The sequence below is a fragment of the Pseudonaja textilis genome, chromosome 1 (assembly GCF_049901715.1).
Source record: "Pseudonaja textilis isolate UNSWEBS1 chromosome 1, rPseTex1.2, whole genome shotgun sequence".
Classification (NCBI taxonomy): Eukaryota; Metazoa; Chordata; class Lepidosauria; order Squamata; family Elapidae; genus Pseudonaja; species Pseudonaja textilis.
The window spans coordinates 13,470,844-13,492,026 of NC_141990.1; the positions used below are offsets into that span (position 1 = coordinate 13,470,844).

Genomic DNA, 21,183 nt, shown 5'->3' on the forward strand with positions numbered 1-21,183 from the left:
ACTATTATTATCATTATCATCATTATCATCATTACCATAATTAATATTCCTTACAACCTCTGAAATTGCTATTGAGGAGAGAAAGATTGGATTTCTCATATCGTGAGTCATTATGTCAAATCCTTTACGATAGAGATGGTGGGAAATGGGTTTAGTTCACAGTCATGAATTTAGCTCATTTCTGTTCCTCCATAAATATACAAATTACATTGCAATTATTCTTTTGTGTCATATTTTTCTGCATATTTTGATCTCGAAGTAGACATTTTAAGGGAAAGTCTTTATATAAACATGTATATTATACATTTATACATGAAAAATAAAAATGGTCTCTTTTTCATACACACACACACACACACAAGTTGATTTGGGGAGTGAGATATGTATGAATTTAGGAAAAAATCACAATAACTAGCGAAATGGAATGGAAAATTGGTGGGATAAAGAAGAGGAAAAAATGAACAAGTTTAACTGGAGGGATTTGTCTCCTGTAACTAGGGCATTGGGATTAATATTTAAAAATACATGTATTTGATTCTTTCAAAATGCCTGTTCAAAAGTCCTACTCTTTCCAGGAGGTTCTTGTACCATTGATGATTCAACCACTAATGAAAAATGCACATTGTTGGAATACATCTTATACAAAAAAAAAATCATGTTTTCAATAAAATCTCTTTAAGAATACAGTTGATGGAAGCTTTACAGCACAGCTGTGTTCCTTAACCTCAGCTGGTTTAAGATATATGGACTCCCAAATTCAATTTAATTCAATTCAGACTCCTAGAAGTGAACTGCAAAATCCAGGTGGCTAGTAGAAGGCGATAAATATTTGAATTCCTTGTACCACTGCTACCATACACTGCCATCCAGATATTTGCAGATCAGATCTGGTAATCCTACATTTCATTCTCAACAAATCTAATAATTTGCAAAACCAGTGACCAAATAAGCAACGAGCTTGGGGTCAAAGACAGAAACTAGACAAAAATTGTCCAGAAGGTGTCAAATTTGAACTGAAAAATGAAACTTGGTTTTCACAACCTAATTCATTGCAGAGTAGAGTGATTGAAAGATTGGTGGTTTCTCAACTAGAAGAAGTGGATTATCTCAATCCATTTCAAATTGGATATGGGGTTAAATCTGTTTTCGTCATTCTAATGAATGCTCTTTGAATGAGTAGAAACAGACTATCGGTTCTTCCTGACCTCTAAATCTCTCAAGTCTCAAGTCACCAAAGATATTTAGGCTTTGGAGGTAAATTTTGTTGTGGGTCTCTTGTTCCTGTCTTTTGGACAGATTTCAGTGTGGTATTGTCAAGGTTGTAGTAATGTTGTTCAATATTTACATGAAAAATCAGGGAAAATCATCAGATGATTTAAAACTGGGTGCTATAATTATCCTTGTGACACCCACATTGATTTTCCTTAAACCTCTTCAGGAAATAGTAAAGGTAAAGGTTCCTCTCGCATATGCGTGCTAGCCGTTTCCGGATCTAGGGCACTGTGTTCATCTCCATTACAAAGCTGAAGAGCCAGCACTGTCCGAAGACGTCTCCGTAGTCATATGGCCAGCATGACTAAATGCCGAAGGCGCACAGAACTCTGTTACCTTCCCACCAAAGTGGTCCCTATTTTCTACTTGCATTTTTTACATGCTTTCGAACTGCTAGGTTGGCAGAAGCTGGGACAAGTAATGGGAGCTCATTCCATTATGCGGCGCTAGGGATTTGAACCGCCAAACTGCTCACCTTTCTGATTGACAAGCTCAGTGTCTTAGCCACTGATCTACCACATCCCTTCAGGAAATAGAGTGGAGTGAAAATTTAGGGAGTCACTCAGGAAATAGAGTGATTCCTTAAAAGGCTGCCACTATCAGTAATCAACTAGATGGGGCATAGAAAACTGAATCTGAATTTGAAACAGGGTAGACATGCTGATTTTTGAAGAAGCAGCTGTCTAGAGAAGTGATAGATCCTCTTCTCTTGAATGGGTCACACTCTCTCAGAAAGACAAGGATTGAAAATGCCACTGAGCCCAAATCTCTCTCTAGTTCCCTTGAGCCAGCACAAAGAATTATAAAATCACACAGTTGGAAGGGACCTTGGAGGTCCAACCTCCTTACCAGGCAGGAGTCCTTATTTTATGCTGGACAAATGGTTGTCCAGTCTTTTCTTGAAAACCTCCAGTAATGGAGCATCCACAACCTCAGGAAATAAGCTTTTCCATTGACTACATTGTTCTCACTCTTAGGGAATTTCAAACACTAAAATAGCTCCATATGGAGTGGAATCATATTGTAGGACCCAATACAAATAATCAATAATCACTGCAGTATTTATTGTTAACAGTGCACACTGGAGAGGTTCTTCTCCAAAATAATAGCGGGAGACATATTCCTGCAGATGAAGTAAAAGATAAAGGCTTCCCTGTCCAGTCTTGTCCAACTCTGGGCACAGTGCTCATCAGAGTTAACTAGGGAATTTATCTTTACTTCCAGGTTGAATCTTCCTTTGATGAATGTCTATCCATTGCTCCTTGTCCTACCCTCAGGTTCTTTGGAGAATAAATAGACCCTCTTTTCTCTGTGTCAGACCTTCAAACATTGGAAGAAATGTCGCTCATAAGCCTTCTCTTTGTTAGGCTAAACATACCTAGTTCCCATATCTATTCGTGGTTTAGCCTCCAGATACCTTATCATCATTGTTTCTCTTCTCTCACTCTCTCCAGGGTCTCAGCATCTTTTCAAATGCCTGTTCTAAAGTCCTACCCTTCCCAGGAGTATTGTGGTACCCAGAACTGAATGCAGTACTCCAAGCGTGGCCCCACTATAGAGCAGAGCTATAGAAAAGGAAGCCAGAGTTGTCTGAAGACATTTTCCGTGGTTATGTGACCAGCGTGGCTGTACACCAAGGTGCCTGGAATGCTGTTATCTTCCCACTGAAGTGGTACCTATTTATCTACTTGCATTTTCATGCTTTCAAATAGCTAGGAGGGCAGGAGCTGAAGCAAGGAACAGGAGCACACCCTGTTCTGTGGTGCTCAGGTCGCAAACCAGGCCATCAGTTTTCCAGCTAACAAACTCCGCATCTTTATTTATTTGATTATTTTTGTTAGTTTTTATTGTTTTTATTTTTGTTTTAAATATGTTTTTACATTGTGTAAGTGAACTCGAGTTGCCATGGGTGAATAGGCACAATATAAATTAAATAAATAAATCTTTAACCACTGAGCTATTTCACCATCTCTTGCAGACAGAAATGTCCTTATGTTTATATACTTCGGAAAGGAAAGGGAAATAATCCATTCTTATGTATTCATAAGCAATAATATAATGTATCTCAAATTACTTCTTGCCCTTTTATTATCTACAGAGAGCAATGGTCTTAGTTAGAAGGAAGCATTCACATCTTAAGATTTAGGGGCTGCTATGGGATTCTGATAAAAAAATTACTACAGGCCACTGAGAGTTACAAGGACACATGCCTTATGTCTCCGTTTGTCTATTAAACAGTCCCATTCCTCTGATGTTAACTATTTGGTGTGAAACCCTCTATCTTGACTAGAAGATTGTGCTCCACCATGGTGAAAATCCTTGCTTAGCAATGGAAATTTTGGGTTTGATTGTCATAAGTGGAAGACTACTTGATATATTGTTTCATTGACTGGTAGCTTCCTAGTTGTTCTTTAAGATTGGTGACTGTACAAACATAATAGATAAATGAGATAGATGGATGGTTGGATGATAGATAAAGATAAGATAGATAGGATAGGATAAGGTATAAGACATAAAATAAGATATGAGATATGAAATAGGTAAAAAGTAAGAGAGAGGAGAGGAGAGAGAGGAGAGATGACAGAGAGAGAGAGAGAAGAGGGAGAGGAAAGAAGGCAGGGATAAACACTTGGACTTGAAACTCTTGTCTTGTAATTGTTTTTGGCCAAATACACAATGTAGGTGATTACCCTTAAAGCCAGGGATGGGCAACTATGATCCCTTTAAGACCTATGGATTTTAGCTCACCTCCCAATATTCCTGAACAAGCTGGCTCAGGAATTGAAGTCCACAGGTCATAAAGGGACCATAAGCTGCCCACTCCTGCTTAAATTTGGCAACTTTTAAGATTCATGGACTTCAGCTCCCAGAATTCCACATCCCGCATGCTTTTGAAAGAAAACCTCCTGTATGAACCTTCACTTTTATTAAGCTTATTTGAGTAGCTTGCCTACAATTATCCGTAATTGAGCCTTTTCAGCTGCTGCCCCTGTTCTCCAGCATGCATTCCCTGAAACATTGAAAGCTCAATATCTTTATTAGCTTTATAAAGCACTCGCAAAACATCTTTTTATATGAGCTTTTTAATGTTAATTATGACATTTTTAACTTAAAAAAAACTTTTTGTTTTAATTGATGTCGTAAGTGGCTGGTTTTGTGTGTTGGTTTTTAATCTGTTATCCCTATAATCTATTCAATGGCTTGGATAGTTGGTGCTACGTCAAATCAAATAATGTACAGGTATCCAGTGATTTATGGGCTAAGTGAGCCTGAAATTATGGCTGTAAATTGTGTTGGCCATTAAGCAGGTCATCACATGACTATGTCCAATTTTACCCAACCATTTTTGTGCCGTCAATAATGAATGGGGCAGTCATTAAGCAAACTCATTAAAATCCATTTCTTTTTTCAGAAAATACAAGTAAATGCTGGTTTCTTGCCAAAAGCATTGTAAATTGTGATGATGTGCAAACAACTGTAAATGCAGGCTGGTTGCCAAGTGCCCAAAATGTCATCACGTGACCCTGAGGTAGTTTTGTGTGTGTGTGTGTCCATCAAAACTTTGAAACCAGGTTGTAAGTTGTTCTGGAGAGGTCCGTTTGTAACTTCAAATGTTCACTAAGTGATGGATCATTAAGTCAAGAACTACCAATAGTACAGGATAAAATATTGAATTGTGCCAAAATGTTATCTTGCCTAATGCTCTGTTTTCTTATGCAACCAATAATGTGTATCAGAAATGTTTAGTAGTTAGTAGAATGTCTCAGTTGATGTTCTGTTTCCAATGGTATTTAACACAGTAAGCCATCTGAATATGGACATTCCTTTTATGCCATCAAGGCTAATAGCTGTTGATACACCTTGAACATATCTTATGGCGATTGGTTCTGGAAATTAAAGAATTTAATTAAACGAATTGAACAACAGCTGCATTCACAACCATTTAACCTGATTACTGAATTAACCCAGTTTTCTGGGTTTATAGAATTCATTGCACAGAAATCAACCAAGCAGGATGCACATTGGGATAGGCCATAAAGAAACCAACAAAGATCAACACAAACCATTCTTAGCATATTATCCAGATGCAAACTCTTAAGTGTTTAAATGACCCGGCTAAATATGTCATGTGAGAACATTCTTGTCTTACCAGAATTTTAGATCTTGGATTATTTATTTGGATGTCCTGAGAGAAAGAAAAAAATTCTTGTTTTAAAGAAGCTTTTTCTTTTTCTTCCACCAACTGTGCTGAATTTAAATTAGCCAACGGTTAAGGAAGCCCATCAACACATGCCAAAATCATGACAAGGGATTTTGCTCCAAGTAGGAAACAGTGTGAGTTTTTGTTTGTTTGTTTTAAGCACATTTTCACAGGGTTTTTCTTTAAATTAAGACTGCATAGTTCACATCTCATATACAATGAAGCAAAAATAATCCCTTTGCTTATTGGGAACCTGGGAGAAATATAGTTCCTCATGAAAACATCCTCATTATTGATCATCAACTACTAATTGGAAATAGTGTACTCTCTTTTTAAGACTGACAAAGGGCAGAAAATTGGTCCGGGGCTTGTTCTAACAATGCAGAACCCGTCTCATTTATCAATTTGTTTAAATCAGTTATTTGCATAAGTTTTCAAACATTACGTTTCTTAAATATTCAATAACATTAGATACATTTTTCTTAAAGTACCGGCCTTTTAATGGAAATTCCCTCCAATATTTTTTCTGTAAACATACTTTTCCCTGATGCTCTTTGTGATAACATTTTCCCCTTTTCACTCTTATTTTTTACATCTATGCTTCTCCACTACATTGGTTATGTATTATCAAGTCATTTTTGACTCCTAGCATCCAAACAAATACAATTTTTTTCCATAACCATCTTTTCTTTTTAGCCTGTTATTTAGACTCTTATGTTTCTTACACAACTCTACTGTGATGTATGCAATTTCAGAAACAATCTTTTATGGCTGTATCTTTCACAAACAAATTGGTTTAATGTGGGTGTGGGAAATTTCATGGGAGTAATACAGATGTTCAGGTCCATTCACTTCAATAGCAGAGTCCATGTTCTTCTGTTGCTGCAAATCTCTTCTTTTAAAACTCCATGGTGGATTGCACTGACATCCCTGGTACTTCACAACATTTCAGGATAATTCTTGCTCCTCTTTGAACTAGTAGCATGAAGTCGATAACAATATGGTGTGCTTGGTATGAAGAACACATTCTGCAAAAAGTTTATCAAATGTCCTTCCAGAACTCCAGAGCACTTGAAACTTCCAAAATGAGGCTGTGATAGTCATCTCATGCTAGTTTCATGGATTTTCTTTATTAAATCTTTTGACATGGTATTCCATATTAATATATTGTCTCATTTCCAAGATTGTGTGCATTCAAATAAAAGAATATCAAAAGTTTCATCTCTGAACTTCAAATATAATTTGCTGGTCCTGTATTTGGAGTAGGGATTAGGGTTATTTTTGGAAATGCTTGTAAGCTTTCATTACTGTCCTTAAGCCAAGATGTTCCGTGAGCCTTCAGGATAATGACAACTGTAGATCTGGAATGTTTTCATTCTATCAGTCAGTCAAAGTTTGGCAGAGAGATAACCAAAGTTCAAATAAATAAAATGTAAAAAAAACAACAACAACAACTCAAACACCTTCCCTTATGAGTCTTCCCTGATATTGTGAATGAGAGTGGAAGGTTTGATAACAATGTCTCCCCTGGTGTGAACTCAGTCTGAAGATTTCTTGAACGATGGGTAACAGGCTCTCTACTTGATAAAATGTTTAATTGTCCACCTTTGACCTGTGCAGCTGCGAAGAATAAGATCCATACCTGATGTGCCTTTATTTTCAACTTCCAAGCAGCGTCCTGTCCCTTTGTTTAGGATTGCACCATGCTGGTTTATTTTTAAGAGAGAGAGAGAGAGAAATAAATCAGTGTTTACATCCATCACCTTTTAATAGGTCAGATTACAATTCCCATGTCGTTTGGGAATTTTTGAAGTTGTAATTCAGGACATGCAAGGAAGAGGAATTCCCTTTTTATGATATTGTCCTGTAGCTTCAGGCTAAAAAAATTACCAAGTTTGACTTGGTGTAACTGGATCAACCATTAGATGGCAGCAAAGGGTTATAACATTCTAATCCTTTGCTGCCACTAGTGGCAATTTTAAGTTTTGCAGCCAAACGTGCTAGTTGATTTCAGATAACATGCTTGGTCAGACCCTGATTATTGCAGCATAAGCCTACCATCCATCCACTCCAACCCCCTAGATAACATTAACCAAACCTAACATGTACAAATACAGCCCACACAGTTCACTTGTATGTTTGGTATATTGATACATGATAAATACTGATATATGAACCTAGGAAAAGGTGACAATTCAGCATTTGGGTTGTACGGTACACAAATGCTGCCATTGTGCCTCTTCACAGGCTCACTGTAGGGACAGGAAACATATGAACCTCCAGATATGGTTGAACTACAGTTTCCAGGTGCTCCAAACAGCATAGTCAATGGTAAGAAATACAGGAACCTTAATACAATTATGTCCCAAGTCATCTTGTATGAACTCAATCTAGTGCACCGGAAGCTCTTTGGCTCACTTGCTGAGAATGCTAGAGAAACACAACCCTATGGGAGACCTACGACTAGAAAGTTGCTATTGCTAAATTAGCTTTCCCGTAGGATTGTTGTTCTTATGTTGTTCGAATTGGATTCTTCTTTAGCATGTATTAGCACCACACACATTCACCCACAAGTACAGGTGGGCTACTGAGTTAAGGACCCTTGACACACTATCCCAACTACTATCCCTGATTACTATCCTGTCAGATCTGAAGAAGCTTCTTGGATGAGAAGTAAAATGTCTTCAAAAGAAAGAAACAAGAAAGTCCAGTTGCCTCCTGAAAAAGCACCTTTGGGACAACCATGAGCTGGATGACTGAGAATCTCTACAGACCCCTGACAAGGCTAGTAGATGCTCTTTGATTGATAATAGGTATCTGTAGCCAAAACTTAATACCATTCTGTTCAGTTTGGAAAACTAGTAACTCTTCAGAGAACTTTCTTTAGAGAAATCTCAAGAAAATATATCGGCACACTCAATGAAAGATCTTTCACATACTGTACTGGAATATGGATTTCACTTGAATTAATTTGTCTAAAGGCTATGTAGGGCTTTGGATCTGAAGGCAAAAAAAGTCATTTGGGGAATGAATGGTCATATAGACCACACACACCTGCAGCTTCTGTAATTCATGAACTTTCTCAGGATCATGCTGGAACTGTACAATGAAGTGATATAGTTGCTTTAAAGAGCTGCAGCATGGTTCTTGGTCAGCATCCATTCATGTTCCAAAGACTTTGTTTGCCCCAAAGCCTGCCTCATAGTCAGGGGCAGCAGGGGAAAAGTGTAAAAAAAAAAAAAAGTCAACTTCCAGCTGACATTGTGACAAGGTCAGACCCAAGAAGCAGGTCTCCGTACTCCTGTGCTGAGTTCTCCCCATCGGTGCCCTCTGAAAAGAGCCAAATCTGCCCTGTAGAGATGACAAAGCAAAGAGGGGCACTCTGCAAGGTCCCAGATAGTTGCAACTCTCCTGCCTTACTTAAGGCTTTTTTTCCTCTCAGCCATGAGGAGGAGGAGAGGCAGTCTAAACATGGCTGCCATGAAGTTGGGACAGCCGAGGCAACTAAGAATGTACCGGAACATTGGAGATGAACAGTGACTGGAACTGGGTGAGAGGATTTCTTTCTATTTAAAACCTAACCCCAAATCCAGGAGAATTATTTTGCTCAGAACTATTTGTCAAAATGGTGGTTAAGCATTCTGGAAAAACAACAACAACCCAGATTAGAAAGAAAAGAACAAAGGGGAGAAAAACAATTTTTTTAAAAAAAAAAATACAGGAAATTGGACTCTTAAACTGTGAAGACGTTGTATTGGAAAGGCATTTTAAAACTCTGGAACTATCTACCTACAAAATTAATTTTGCTTTTACAATCGAATTATAATTAAAATAATCAAAAACAGACTAAAACTGATGGAACCTGTGACAACACTGAAATTTAAGTTAAGAGTGCCACCTACCGATGAAAGGAAAATATAATATATCACTACAAGCTTGGGAATATTTATTTAACAGATTGTGATGATACCTACTGTGCTATATGCATCTACCCCATGACTACTGAATATTTAAATATGAGAACAAGGAAGACATCTAATTAAAGCAGGAGTGTCAAACTCGTGGTCCGCAGGATGGATGCATCATGTGCTGTCCTCAACCCTGCGTGGTTTAGCAAAGGGGGAAAAATCCCAATAAGTCACGTGTCATCACCGTGACGACATAAGTTTGACACTGACCTTTGAATGCTATGATATATGATTGAATTTATAAAGGGGATCTAAAGATGTTCCAGATAACTCCTTGGACTACTTAAATGGAACTGACTGATTAACTATGGGACACAAATGTATTTTTTTGAACAGCAATTTTAGGTCTGAATATATGGTTCTTGGACTATTGGATAAAAGTGGGACTTATTAAAATAAGACAAGATGCTCCATCAGAGGGAAATAAGTGGAACTTTGAAAGAGGTGGCATTGATGTTTCAAAGTATGAAGGACATTATGGGGAAAAAACATGAGAAGATTGTGAAACTAATCCATGGCATAGAAGGAAACCTGGAAAATATCATATAAGAGACAATGAGCGAAGATCAAGATGCCCAGGAAAGGGAGGAGACAATAGAAAGAATGGAGAAAATAATAGAACTGATGAACCAGCAACCAAAAGAAGAAGATAAGAAAGAGACAACAATAAAAACAATGATTAATGAATTAAAACAGGGGAAAATATTTTAAGAGATTTAAAGAGAACTGGAGATGCTGGAAGCTATTTTTGAAAGGGATAGGGGCTTGGGCAGATATTTTGAAAGCTTAGCAGTGGAAGAGGCTAGGGATGGGAGAAATACCTAGACTGAATAGTCAGGATGTGGATGCAGACAGAGGTAAATATTCAAGAGAGGAATATGGGAGGCAAGTCAAAAAAAAAAAAAAGAATAAGAATCACATTATTGAAGTAAAAAAGAGATGATGGATAGAAAGGAAAGGTCTTTTAATATAACGGTGGCATGATTAAAAGTTAGAATAGAAGTAGAAATATGAGAATGGGGGAATGTTTGCATATACACTTTTATATAATAAAAAGCAACAATAAAATGGAAAAACTAGAGAATGAATTATGGTAATATTATGTATGTTTAAATAAATATAGTAATCGGCATCAGAATAATATGTTAAAATATTGAACAATTAAATAATGGAAGAGTATACCTTAATACAAATATATGTACACTTCAGAATTACATAGGCTCAATGAATGTAACAAATATGATTAGTATTATTATGTATGTTTAAATAATATTGTGATTGACATTAGAATAATACATTGAAACATTGAATAATTAAATAATGAAGGATTGTATCTCAATATAAATAAGGGTATTAACATGAGAATTACATAGGCTTGATTAATGTAACAAATATGATTATGATTACTATTGTTGTTTGTACTAGAATGTGTGGTGCCTAGGTGCCACAATTGTTCATGCATTGATATGGATGTATATGTAAAATAAAATAAAAAACCTGAAACCAAAAAAAAAAAAAAAGCCAAGGCAGTGGTCTGAAACACCACGCTGACTTTTTGAGAGCCCATCACCACCACCAACAACACATGTCCCTGCACATGGTGTTATTTCATACTGCAGCCAAATTATCCAGGTAGGACAGTTATACTGGTATACCTGAGAGAAATGAGCACACCTGCTTTACTTTCGAATGTTTCAGCTTCAACCATTGGCATGTTTGGATTAACATTGGGAAATCTCTCCAATGCAAGCAAGGCTGATTTTGGTAGGAAATTAGGAAGCTTCCAGAATTCTAACATTTTGGTGTGTGCGTGTGCATGTGCAAGATAGAGAAAGAGAAAGAAAAAGAGGGAGGGAGGGAGAGGGAGGGGAGAGAGGGAGAGAGGGAGAGAGACATGTGCCCATACTTATTTTGTACCAAGGCAACAAAGGAGAATTCTCAGATTCCACATATTAACTGAAGATAGCCAGGCTCCAAACTAGCGCCCATAATCACGTAGAGTGTACCTCATAATAATACACTAGAATAGCTGGACCAGCGGTTTGATTTAGTGCAGGGCTGCTTCCTATATTATGAAACAGCTTTGGGAACATCACCTCATTAAAATTAAAATTAATACAGTCGAGCTGGGCTGAAGTCAACTGAAACTCTCTGTTTAGTTTTATGTAGGTTTAATTTCAGTGGCTTACAAGCGTAGGGATAACAAGCAAAGAGAACTGAGTAATTATTTGATGCACATTGCATCCATTGTTAGCTTTGGCTCCTCTCACAAAGTGTGTGGCTGTTTGTTTTTGTTTTGAAATGTTGAATCTGTTTTAGCCTCCCTTTTATCAAAACTATGTGACAAATGGTGTATTCAAAATGGGCCCTTCCTCCACTGAATGTTGGTGGTATGTACATAGGAGGAAATGGGAGAAGGCTTTCAGCTCATCGCTAGAAAGGATCCAACTTTTTAAAGAGGATATATAATTTTAATGAGATGGCCAGATAGGTTTTCTGTCCTTTCTTCTCCTTAAACTTAAAACAAGCAAAACAAAAAAACAAAACCCTTCACAGTCAGTGATCAAACCCAGTTTGGGGATGATGAAGGGGCAATTTGGCAACATTACTATTCCTGGCTCCGTTGTCTCAAAGGTACTTTAACAGATTAGTAGAGTTGGAAGGTATCTTGTAGGTCATCTAGTCTAACCCCCCACCCAAGCAGGAGACCCTACATCATATCTGATAGATGACAGCCCAATCCCTCACCCCTCTCCTAGAAGAATGAAATATTCAAGGAAATATTTAAAAGGCAGAATATTATATTTCCTTGGATGAGAAAAGGAGAAACATGTTTTTAAAGACAAAGCAGCTCCCTGCCTTCCCTTCAGCTCCAGGGTGATGGGATTAAGACATGGCCCTCAGGACATGATAGGATTAGCTCTCTATTTTACCCCATGGCATCTCGGAAGATTGCATCACCCAGCAAGATTCAACCAAATTAGCACACAACCTATAAAGCTAGCTATGACCCCTGACAGCAACCAATCAGGATATGCTTCCTGTGCCCCAGGAAGTTCAAAGCTTAGAGAGGGCATAAAACCCAGGGACTCTTAGCATCTCTTCCCTTTTCACCCAGGATCTCCAAGGCATGTGATCCTGTCTATCAATACAACTTCTTTCCAAGCAACTTCTTTTCCAGCAACATTGAATGGTTAACTAGGGCATACAAAACCTTTGCCAGACCAATTCTCAAATACAGCTCATGATCTGCACTGTATATCAGACATTAACACAATTCAGCAGGTTCAAGAAAAGTATTCCACTCCTCCACTCACAGGCTCAAAATTTTGGGCCTGGACAATCTGGAACTGCACCACCTGCAGTCTGATCTAAGCATAGTTCACAAAATTGTCTGCTATAGTATCTTGCCTGTCAATGACTTCTTCAGCTCAATCACAATAATACATGAGAAAACAATCGAAACAAACTCAAGGTAAACCGTTCCAAACTCGATTGCAGAAAATACAACTTCAGCAACAGAGTCATCAACATCTGGAATGCCCTACCTGACTGTTGTTACAGCCTCAACTCCTCACAGCTTCAACCTCAAACTGTCTACGGTGGACCTCACCCCATTCCTAAGTGGTCCTTAAAGGGGGCGTGCATAAGCGCACCAGCATGCCTACCGTCCCTGTCTCACTGTCCCCACTTATCTGTATTTACTCCCTTTGTTCCTGTTTATGTTCATAATTATATTTGATATCTTGTACGTTTGACAAATAAATAAACAAGCAAACAAACAAACTCCCATTGATCCAGTGTCTTTTTCCCCACTTGGAACTGAACCCAGAAGGATATTTTTTTCAACAACACAAACAATTCATATGAAAATAATTGCATAAAAAACATGAACCTGTATAAAATTCCAACGCTTGTGAAGGCTGCTCTTGACCTTCTCACAGTCAAGCAGCTGAGGGAGTTTACTCTTCACGTTATCCACCAGGCAGCGGGTATCTGGGAGCAAGATTGTGGTCCCAAGAGCTCCTAAATGCAGATATCCTTCTTTGGTGTAGCGAGCAAGCTAGGGAAGGAAGAGAGAGAAAGAGCCAGGTTTAGAAATATGAATGTTATCTACTGCAGAACCAAATACGGTCTGGTACTGAATGATAATATTGATTGTTATGATTTTAAATGTTGTTTTGCTCTGGTGAAACTCCATCTCAAGAGCTGTGCAAAGCTCTGGGCAAAGCTTCAGAGAAACCGTGGAGAAGGTCCAGAGAAAGACGTTAAGGATAATCAGGGGATTCAGCCTTACAAAGCATGATGGGTATGCTTAGACTTCAACGTGATGGTGATTGACTTGCATTTTTTCAGTCCATACCTACAGTATGATACGTTCCCGTATCATGAGCCAATGTGTATCCTCACCGTGGTTGACAATTTTAACATTAATTTTAATGGTGATATTTTTTTATTGTACTATTTTAATGTTTTACCCACATCTGTTCAATTTCATCCATACAGAGTGAGGGAGGTTAAACTGAGTGATTTGGTAGAGGGTTCACTAATAGTCAGACCACAAGAAGGGACCTTGGACTGTTCTTCTCTCAGAGATTCTTGGAGTTAAACTGAGTAGATGTTCAGTAAATATCTGTTTTCCATGTTGGCCTATTTCAATCTTGTGATGGACTGTGCATTGACCTGGTGAATAGGGAAGGCCTTGTTGTTTAGCATCGTTGACCATTGGTGAATGAGAGCCTGTAGTCTTCTAATGTGGAGCAGTATGTTGCTGCTGCTAACCGGTGCATAGTACTTCATGAAGCCTGAAGAGCTGAATTGGACATCTAGTTATGAGGCCACAGTCGTACTCCCATAGATGTTTTATATATAATTACTTGCATTGTGTGTATATGTATACTTAAGTCATGTTCTCATCATACACTAAATAATAAATAATAATGTCTTACTTTATTGCTTTTATTTGTTGTAAGCTGTCTAGAGTCACCTCTAGGTGAGATGAGTGGAATATAAATTGAACAATAAATAAGTCAAAATTAAAAAATAGTGTGTCAACTAAAAAGATACTCCTTTGGTCTTTTTAGCTGCCTGAAAAAGGGAGTGGGGGAAAACAGGGCATTCCTTAAATGCCTAGATAATTACCCTTGTAGCCCAAAGTTGTCGGTGCACAAGAAGGTTATTGAAGAGCATGATGGATGACTCTTGGAGATGGATGTGTCCCATTAGAGAAGTCACATGGGGGGAAGACCAGGGTCAAGGGGGAAATGTATGATGTAATTTAGTATCGGCTGCATCCAGCTTATGCCAACAGGGCCACTCCTAATAAATCAATTTACTTTTCTCTGAGATGTGGCTAGAGACTTTTGATTTGAATGAGAGTGGATTTGTTGGAGCCCTGATATAGTGAAGATATTGGAGGAACTGTTGCTTCTGTTGGTTGCGTCCTTCTCTCTGACGCAGAGAAAGTAAAGACCACTGACTATTCTGTGCAACAGTATTTCAGACATTTAAAGAGAGCTATCAATGACCCACTGAGCACAATGGTCAGAATGCAGTACTGCAGGCTACTTCTGCTGATTGCCGACTGCCTGCAATTTGGCAGTTCGAGTCTCACCAGCTCAAGATTGACTCAGCCTTCCATCCTTCCGAGGTTGGTAAAATGAGAATCCAGATTGTTGGGGGCAATATGTTAACTCTGTAAACCACTTAGAGAAGCCTGTAAAGCACTGTTAAAGTGGTATATAAGTCTAAGTGCTATTGCTATTGCTATCATATCTCCCCCTATAACAGTTGTCTTTTCTGTAGGTTGAATGTACCCATATCCTTTAACTATCCCTCATAAGGTCTTGTTTTCAGACTTTTTACCATCTTGGTTGTCTACCTCTCAACTTTCTCCAGTTTGTCACTGTTCTTTAAGAATTGTGGTAGCTTAAATTGGAAGACAATGCTCCATATAGTTGACCACATCAGACTATAATAGAAGAATCACTTATTGTAATCAAGATTTACCCCATCAAATAATTTGTTTGGTGAGAGACCTGGGGATTTCATCCCCACTCAAACATGAAAACTAGAGAGACAGAAAGTTGGGTTGTCCTTTCACTGACAAACAGTGGAGGAACACCATTCCAAGGAATGGGACTCAAGAGGAAACTTCCATATATTGAAAAGAATATGTGGTATTATCTACATTTTAAAGCAAATGTGGAATTCCATACAATAGAAATCCAGCAGAGCCTTAAGCCAGGGATGGGAAACTTGTATGGGTAGATACTGCTGAATTAAAATTCCCAGCTTCTTTCAACTTTGATTATACTGATTGTGACTATTGGGAGTTGTACACTGGAGGGCTACTGGTTTGCTTTTTGGACAATCAGTATGTAACAGAAGAAATGGAGTGTTAAGCCAGTGAGAGTTAACCTTAACCTTTTAGAAGTTGGGTTAATTAATGGAGAATGGAAGGACATAGAGTTCCACAACCATAGGACATAGTAAATACCCAAATATTTTTTTAAAAAAAATTAACAAATCAACTTAAGATCTGGGATTAATTTCAATCATGTGCTGCAGGAAGAAAATTGCTGGAAAAGTCTTTAAAGTACAAATATTAAAGATACAAGTATGGCTAACCAATGTTTAAAAAAGAGCTACACTTTCTGAAATACAGAGAATGCAAGAGTTGGCTTAACACGGATGGATGAAAGATCCTGTTCTGGAGACTGAGACCATCTTCAGCCTTCCATCCTTCTGAGGTTGGTAAAATGAGGGCCCAGATTGTTGGAGGCAATATGCTGACTCTGCAGAACTGCTTAGAGAGGGCTGTAAAGCACTGCGAAGTGTTATATAAGTCTAAGTGCTATTGCTATCTTTCTGAACCTTGTCTCAGCAATTTCCTGAGTTAGTTTCTAAGCCAGATAAAGTTTAGATCAATGTTTCTCGAACTTGGCAACTTTAAGATGTGTGGACTTCAACTTCCAGGACCTCTCAGCCAACATGAGAAACCGAGGTCTAGATGGAATCTATCTTCTAAGCTTTCAAAACTCTTGTGAAGATTTCAATATAATGTATAAGATTTGGGGGACATAGGCGGTATTGTATAAAATAGTCTGCTTATGTAGACTTCATATCAGCCAAGAGATAGCAGGGACAAGCTTGCCTTATCATTTTTCAACACTGCATGTTTTATAGAGAAGCCCCTCTTTGCTCCCTAGAGAAATGCAATTAATCTTAATTAATGTTAAATTGACACCAGCTGGAAAATTTTGCGGAATACAAGAAGCCCAGAAATATAGTTGGCACACTGCTAACTCCATTTGATCACTTCTGCTGGAAATTAACACTGAACATCCATCTTCCTTCATTACGGTTTTGGTTGGGGTCTGTGTGCTCACAGTGGGAGAAAGTTAATTATATTCTCTCACTCTTTTTTTTAAGGCTTGCTAAGTGAGGCTTGGAATTGCCTGTAGCAAGTCAGAGCTACAGAATATCAGTTTAACATGGCCCCAAACCCTGTCATTATAAAGTCACCATAATTCAGAGTGCAGTTGCATGCCCTGTAAAGGAATTACTGAAATTAAGCTGTTGTATATTAACTTGCAATATTTTGATATGATTTATTTTTGTTTCTTAATCAAATTTACCTGCCAGCTCATCATGAGGAAAGTGGAAGACAGCAATCACTCAATTATATGAGTTAAAAAAAAATGCATTGCCAATCAGAGTTCTCTTTCCCCCTCACTAAATATAAATTCTGCATGTGTTACTTTCCAAGAGACAATTAGTTGAATTTAAAGAAACAAATTGTAGGTGTCCATAGCTGGCCTAAAAACCCATGCACATCACGTACAGTAGAGCGATGTTGCAGATTCAGTTCTGAAAGGAATGCAGAGAAGTATGAATGCAGCACTTCTGGTTGACTCATTAAGAAAGATGGATTTATTTCTAGGAATCACAGAATCCTGGACATGTGTATTAAAGACTTTGGCAGGTTCTGCATTTTGCACTCTATATACTGCAAAGCACTTCCCCCTCTCCCAGAATTGAGTCTAAAGCACTGTGTAGCCCAGAACATTATCTAAATTAGAATTGGCCGATGAGTCCAATGGGAACAATTGACTCAGAGATGGCTTCCCACAGTGCTTAGGGCAGTTTCTTTTTCCTCCCATGCTGCTTTCTGGATAGTAGAATGTGGAAAAGAACAAAACAGAATAGAACAGAATTAGAAGGGACCTTGGTTGTCTTCTAGTCCAACTGCCTGCTCAAGCATGAGATCCTATATCTTTCCAGACGAATAAATGGTTGTCCGATTTCTTCTTGAAAACCTCCAGTGATGGAGCATCCACAATTTCTGGAGGCAAGCTGTTCCACAGATTAATTGTTCTCACTGTCAGGACATTTCTCCTTAATTCTAGGTTAGTTCTCCCTCTTTGACAATCTTCCATCTGTTATTTCTTGTCCTCGGGTGCTTTGAAGAATAGGTCAACCCACTCATCAAATATTGGAAGACTGCTGTCATGCCACCCCTAATTCTTCTCTTCGTTAGACTAGACAGATCCAGTTCCTGCAACCATTCATGGTTGCTTTAGCCTCCAATTCCCTAATCAACCTTGCTCTATGTTTGGTCTTCACAGCTTCTTGGCTGGCATCACCTAGCTCTTGTAGTAAAACTAATTATCTCCTCCTTCCAGGCATGTTGTGCTCCACATCACATGGAAGACCAATCAAAGAATAACACAATGCCAGGAAATAACATCCACTTCTCACAAACCGTACCAAACCAGGTAGATGATCTCCCTAAAACAAACAGTAGCTCAATGTATAATAAACAAGTAGCTTTTTTTTATCCACTCAGGGATTGAAAAAGAATCACAGTTTAAGTTGCTGGCTGCTATTTTTGCCTTTATACAGCTAAAAAAAAGGAAAGCAGGCAAGACCTGATATGAGTTCATGCTTGAAATTTCATCTTTTGTGCAATATGTATTGAAGCCGGATGGAGTTCCAGCAAAGAAGATGGGAATCTCTAGTTTACTGTTTGGGGTTGTGTGTGTGTGTGTGTGTGTGTGTGTGTGTGTGAAAACATTTAGAAGGGAAAAACATGTTAAACCTATTTATGATCTGCACTATTGTATTTTTCTTGACTCGAATTGTCAGCCAAGTATGCTTAATGGTTTTTCGGACCAGCAGATCGAATGTAAATGGGTGTGTGTTATTCTCACAAGGATCCTACAAAATGATTAGAATGCTATTTGGTACCCTAGTCTCTCACTGAGTTTTGCGCTGAACTGGAGATTTGCTCGTTCCAAATGGTGCCTGTGTGTTTGTAAATATTGTTGGGTGGTTGGGTCTTATGCAGGAGGTTAAGTGGAATTATGGATCCAGACTGAAGGAAAGGCACTTGCAAATTATTTCTAGGGCATAATTCACACATTCCATCCAATGGTTATAACCTGTAGAGGAAAATAGAACATAGTACAATAAAATTGGAAGGGACCTCAGAGACCTACAGCAGAGTTCTGCTGGAGGCCGTGGAGGCTGAAAATGGGCCATGGGGGGGAACACATGCCCCCACCCCTGTGGCTCATTTTGGCCAGCAAAGGAACTGCTGGCAGGTCCTTTGATATTTCCAGGCCGGCCCTGTGGGTCAGATTTAAGCACCCTGCGGGCCTTGAGTTTGACACCCCTCCCCTATACCATTTCAGACAAATGGTTGTCCAGTTTTTTTTCCCTAAAGCCTCCAGTGATGGAGAACCCACAACTTCTGAAGGCAAGTTATTCCATTGATTGATTGTTCTCACCATTACAAAATGTCTACTTAGTTCTCTCCTTGGTTAGTTTCCAACCATTGTTTATCGTCTTACCTTCTGGTGCTTTGTAAGAGCCCCTTAAATATTGGAAGAGTGCTGTCATGTCTCCCTTAGTCCTTCTCTTCATTAAACTAGACATACCCAATTGCTGTAAGAATTCTTCGTATGTTTCGGCCTCCAGCCCCCTAATCATTTTTGTTGCTCTGGCTTGAAATGTGGAATCATTGGTGCTGTCTGAGCCTGATTGTTTGCTTGCAGTTGTTTCATCATCCAACTAACTAACCTCTTCAGTGCACCTCTGAAAGAAAGCAACCAAGCTCAGTGAACACTTAAGACTCCACAATGGCCAAAAAAAAAAAAAGTTGTAAAATTGGATGTGATTCGCTTAACAACTGCCTTGCTTAGCCATGGACCTTCTGGTTCCAATTATGGTTGTAAGCCAAGGATACTCCCCAAAGATTACACATAAGTATCAGTTTTTGGAGGGGATTTACATTTCCCCTCAATCTGACCTTGGGGCATTTCCCTCTCTAAGCATGGATCTCTGCAGCATATAGTTAAAAATAAATATGTAAATCCTAAAGGAATGCAAAAGAAAAAAGAAAAAAATCCTTAGAAGCAGGAACATCCTTAAGGTATGTTTGAAAAAGTCAAAATGGTGGCCGTATCTGTGTGATTGAAACTTGGATCATATTCTCCTGGGTACCATGCTCACCTTTTCTATCACAGGCATTCATGTCTCTAAGGATTTATATTTTTTTGCTTTTCTTCAACATTTTTCATATTTGTTCACACTGGTGATAGCATTTTAACTGCTGAAGCAAGTCTAGGCATGCAAACCAGAATGCAATTTATACCCCAAGATGGATGGCTCCAAGATTGAATCTTTTTGTTAATCTCTCATTTCACCGACAGGTATTTATTATAAGGAATCAAATTAAAATGGGTGAAAATTCTGCCCACCCCCCCAGACTACCTGTCAGAAAAACTTAGGTTTTACAGCTTCTATGCAAATCAATAACCACCTTGATTTGCTGTTTTGTTTGTTTTTAAAGACACGGTACAATTGAATAGAAGATCAGCGAGGCTGGGGGAGGGAAAAAGGATGCTTCTTGCTATCTAACAATGAAAAGAAATGGAAAAAGAAGGTGGGAGGGAGAGAGAGAGAGAGAGAAAGATCAGGAAAAGAGAAACAGCTTTGCGCTTCGTTGACAGATGGGTTGAAAGAAGCAAACAGCAGCCCCAAATTTTAATTCAAGAAATCAAGCAGTAGAAGAAAAGTTGTTTTGTTAAAACAGTGACTGGGGGCAGAGAGCGGGAGAAACTAACCATACGAGCCAGCTCAGGATAACAAATAATTTCTTGGGGGCATTCAGCTACAAGCACAGAATAAGCAAACAGCATGGAAATTATTTTATTTCCCTTGCAACTGAGATGTTTCAAAGGTATGATGTAAGGCTTCTGTGGCATCCCTGTAGAACTGCATTAAGACCCTCCCAGCCCCCGCTCTGTTCTCCATCTTCTCCAGTTGATGAATGAATTTAAGGAGAATCTTTCAGTAGGTTCAGAGAAGCCCAAATGATCAGAGGTCCATGGCAAGATTGTGCATGTCATGGGGTTAGGTTGCTCTTTGGATTCCAAAGGGAAAAGGTGGAAGGGCAAGCAAGACACATCTATCCACAACCCTTTAAATGAATAACAGAATAACAGAGTTGGAAGGGATCTTGTAGATCTTCTAGTATATCTTCTTCCTGACCTGGCCCAAAGCTGCGGAAAGCAGCCATGTGATGCTCGGAAAAGGCACAGCTGACCTGTTGACATCAATCAAGATCAAGTAAGGTACTAATACCACACTATAAATCCTTAGTAAGGCCACACCTAGAATACTGCATCTAGTTTTGGTCACCATACTATAAAAAAGATGTAGAGGCTCTAGAAA

At 38.6% G+C, this 21,183-nt stretch overlaps 1 protein-coding gene across 2 annotated transcripts in view; it reads right to left on the reverse strand.

The window, feature by feature from the left end:
• Positions 1-5,163: 5,163 nt before the first annotated feature.
• Positions 5,164-21,183, reverse strand: part of GALNT17 (polypeptide N-acetylgalactosaminyltransferase 17) — a 331,827-nt gene continuing 315,807 nt past the window's right edge. For both annotated transcript variants that reach the window (XM_087926233.1, XM_026708654.2), the window contains exons 10-11: positions 13,337-13,504; positions 5,164-7,179 (exon numbers count right to left, since the gene is read on the reverse strand). In XM_087926233.1, coding sequence (XP_087782359.1) covers positions 7,051-7,179; positions 13,337-13,504 — 297 coding nt within the window. In that variant the 3' untranslated portion in view covers positions 5,164-7,050. The remainder of the gene's footprint in view (positions 7,180-13,336; positions 13,505-21,183) is intronic.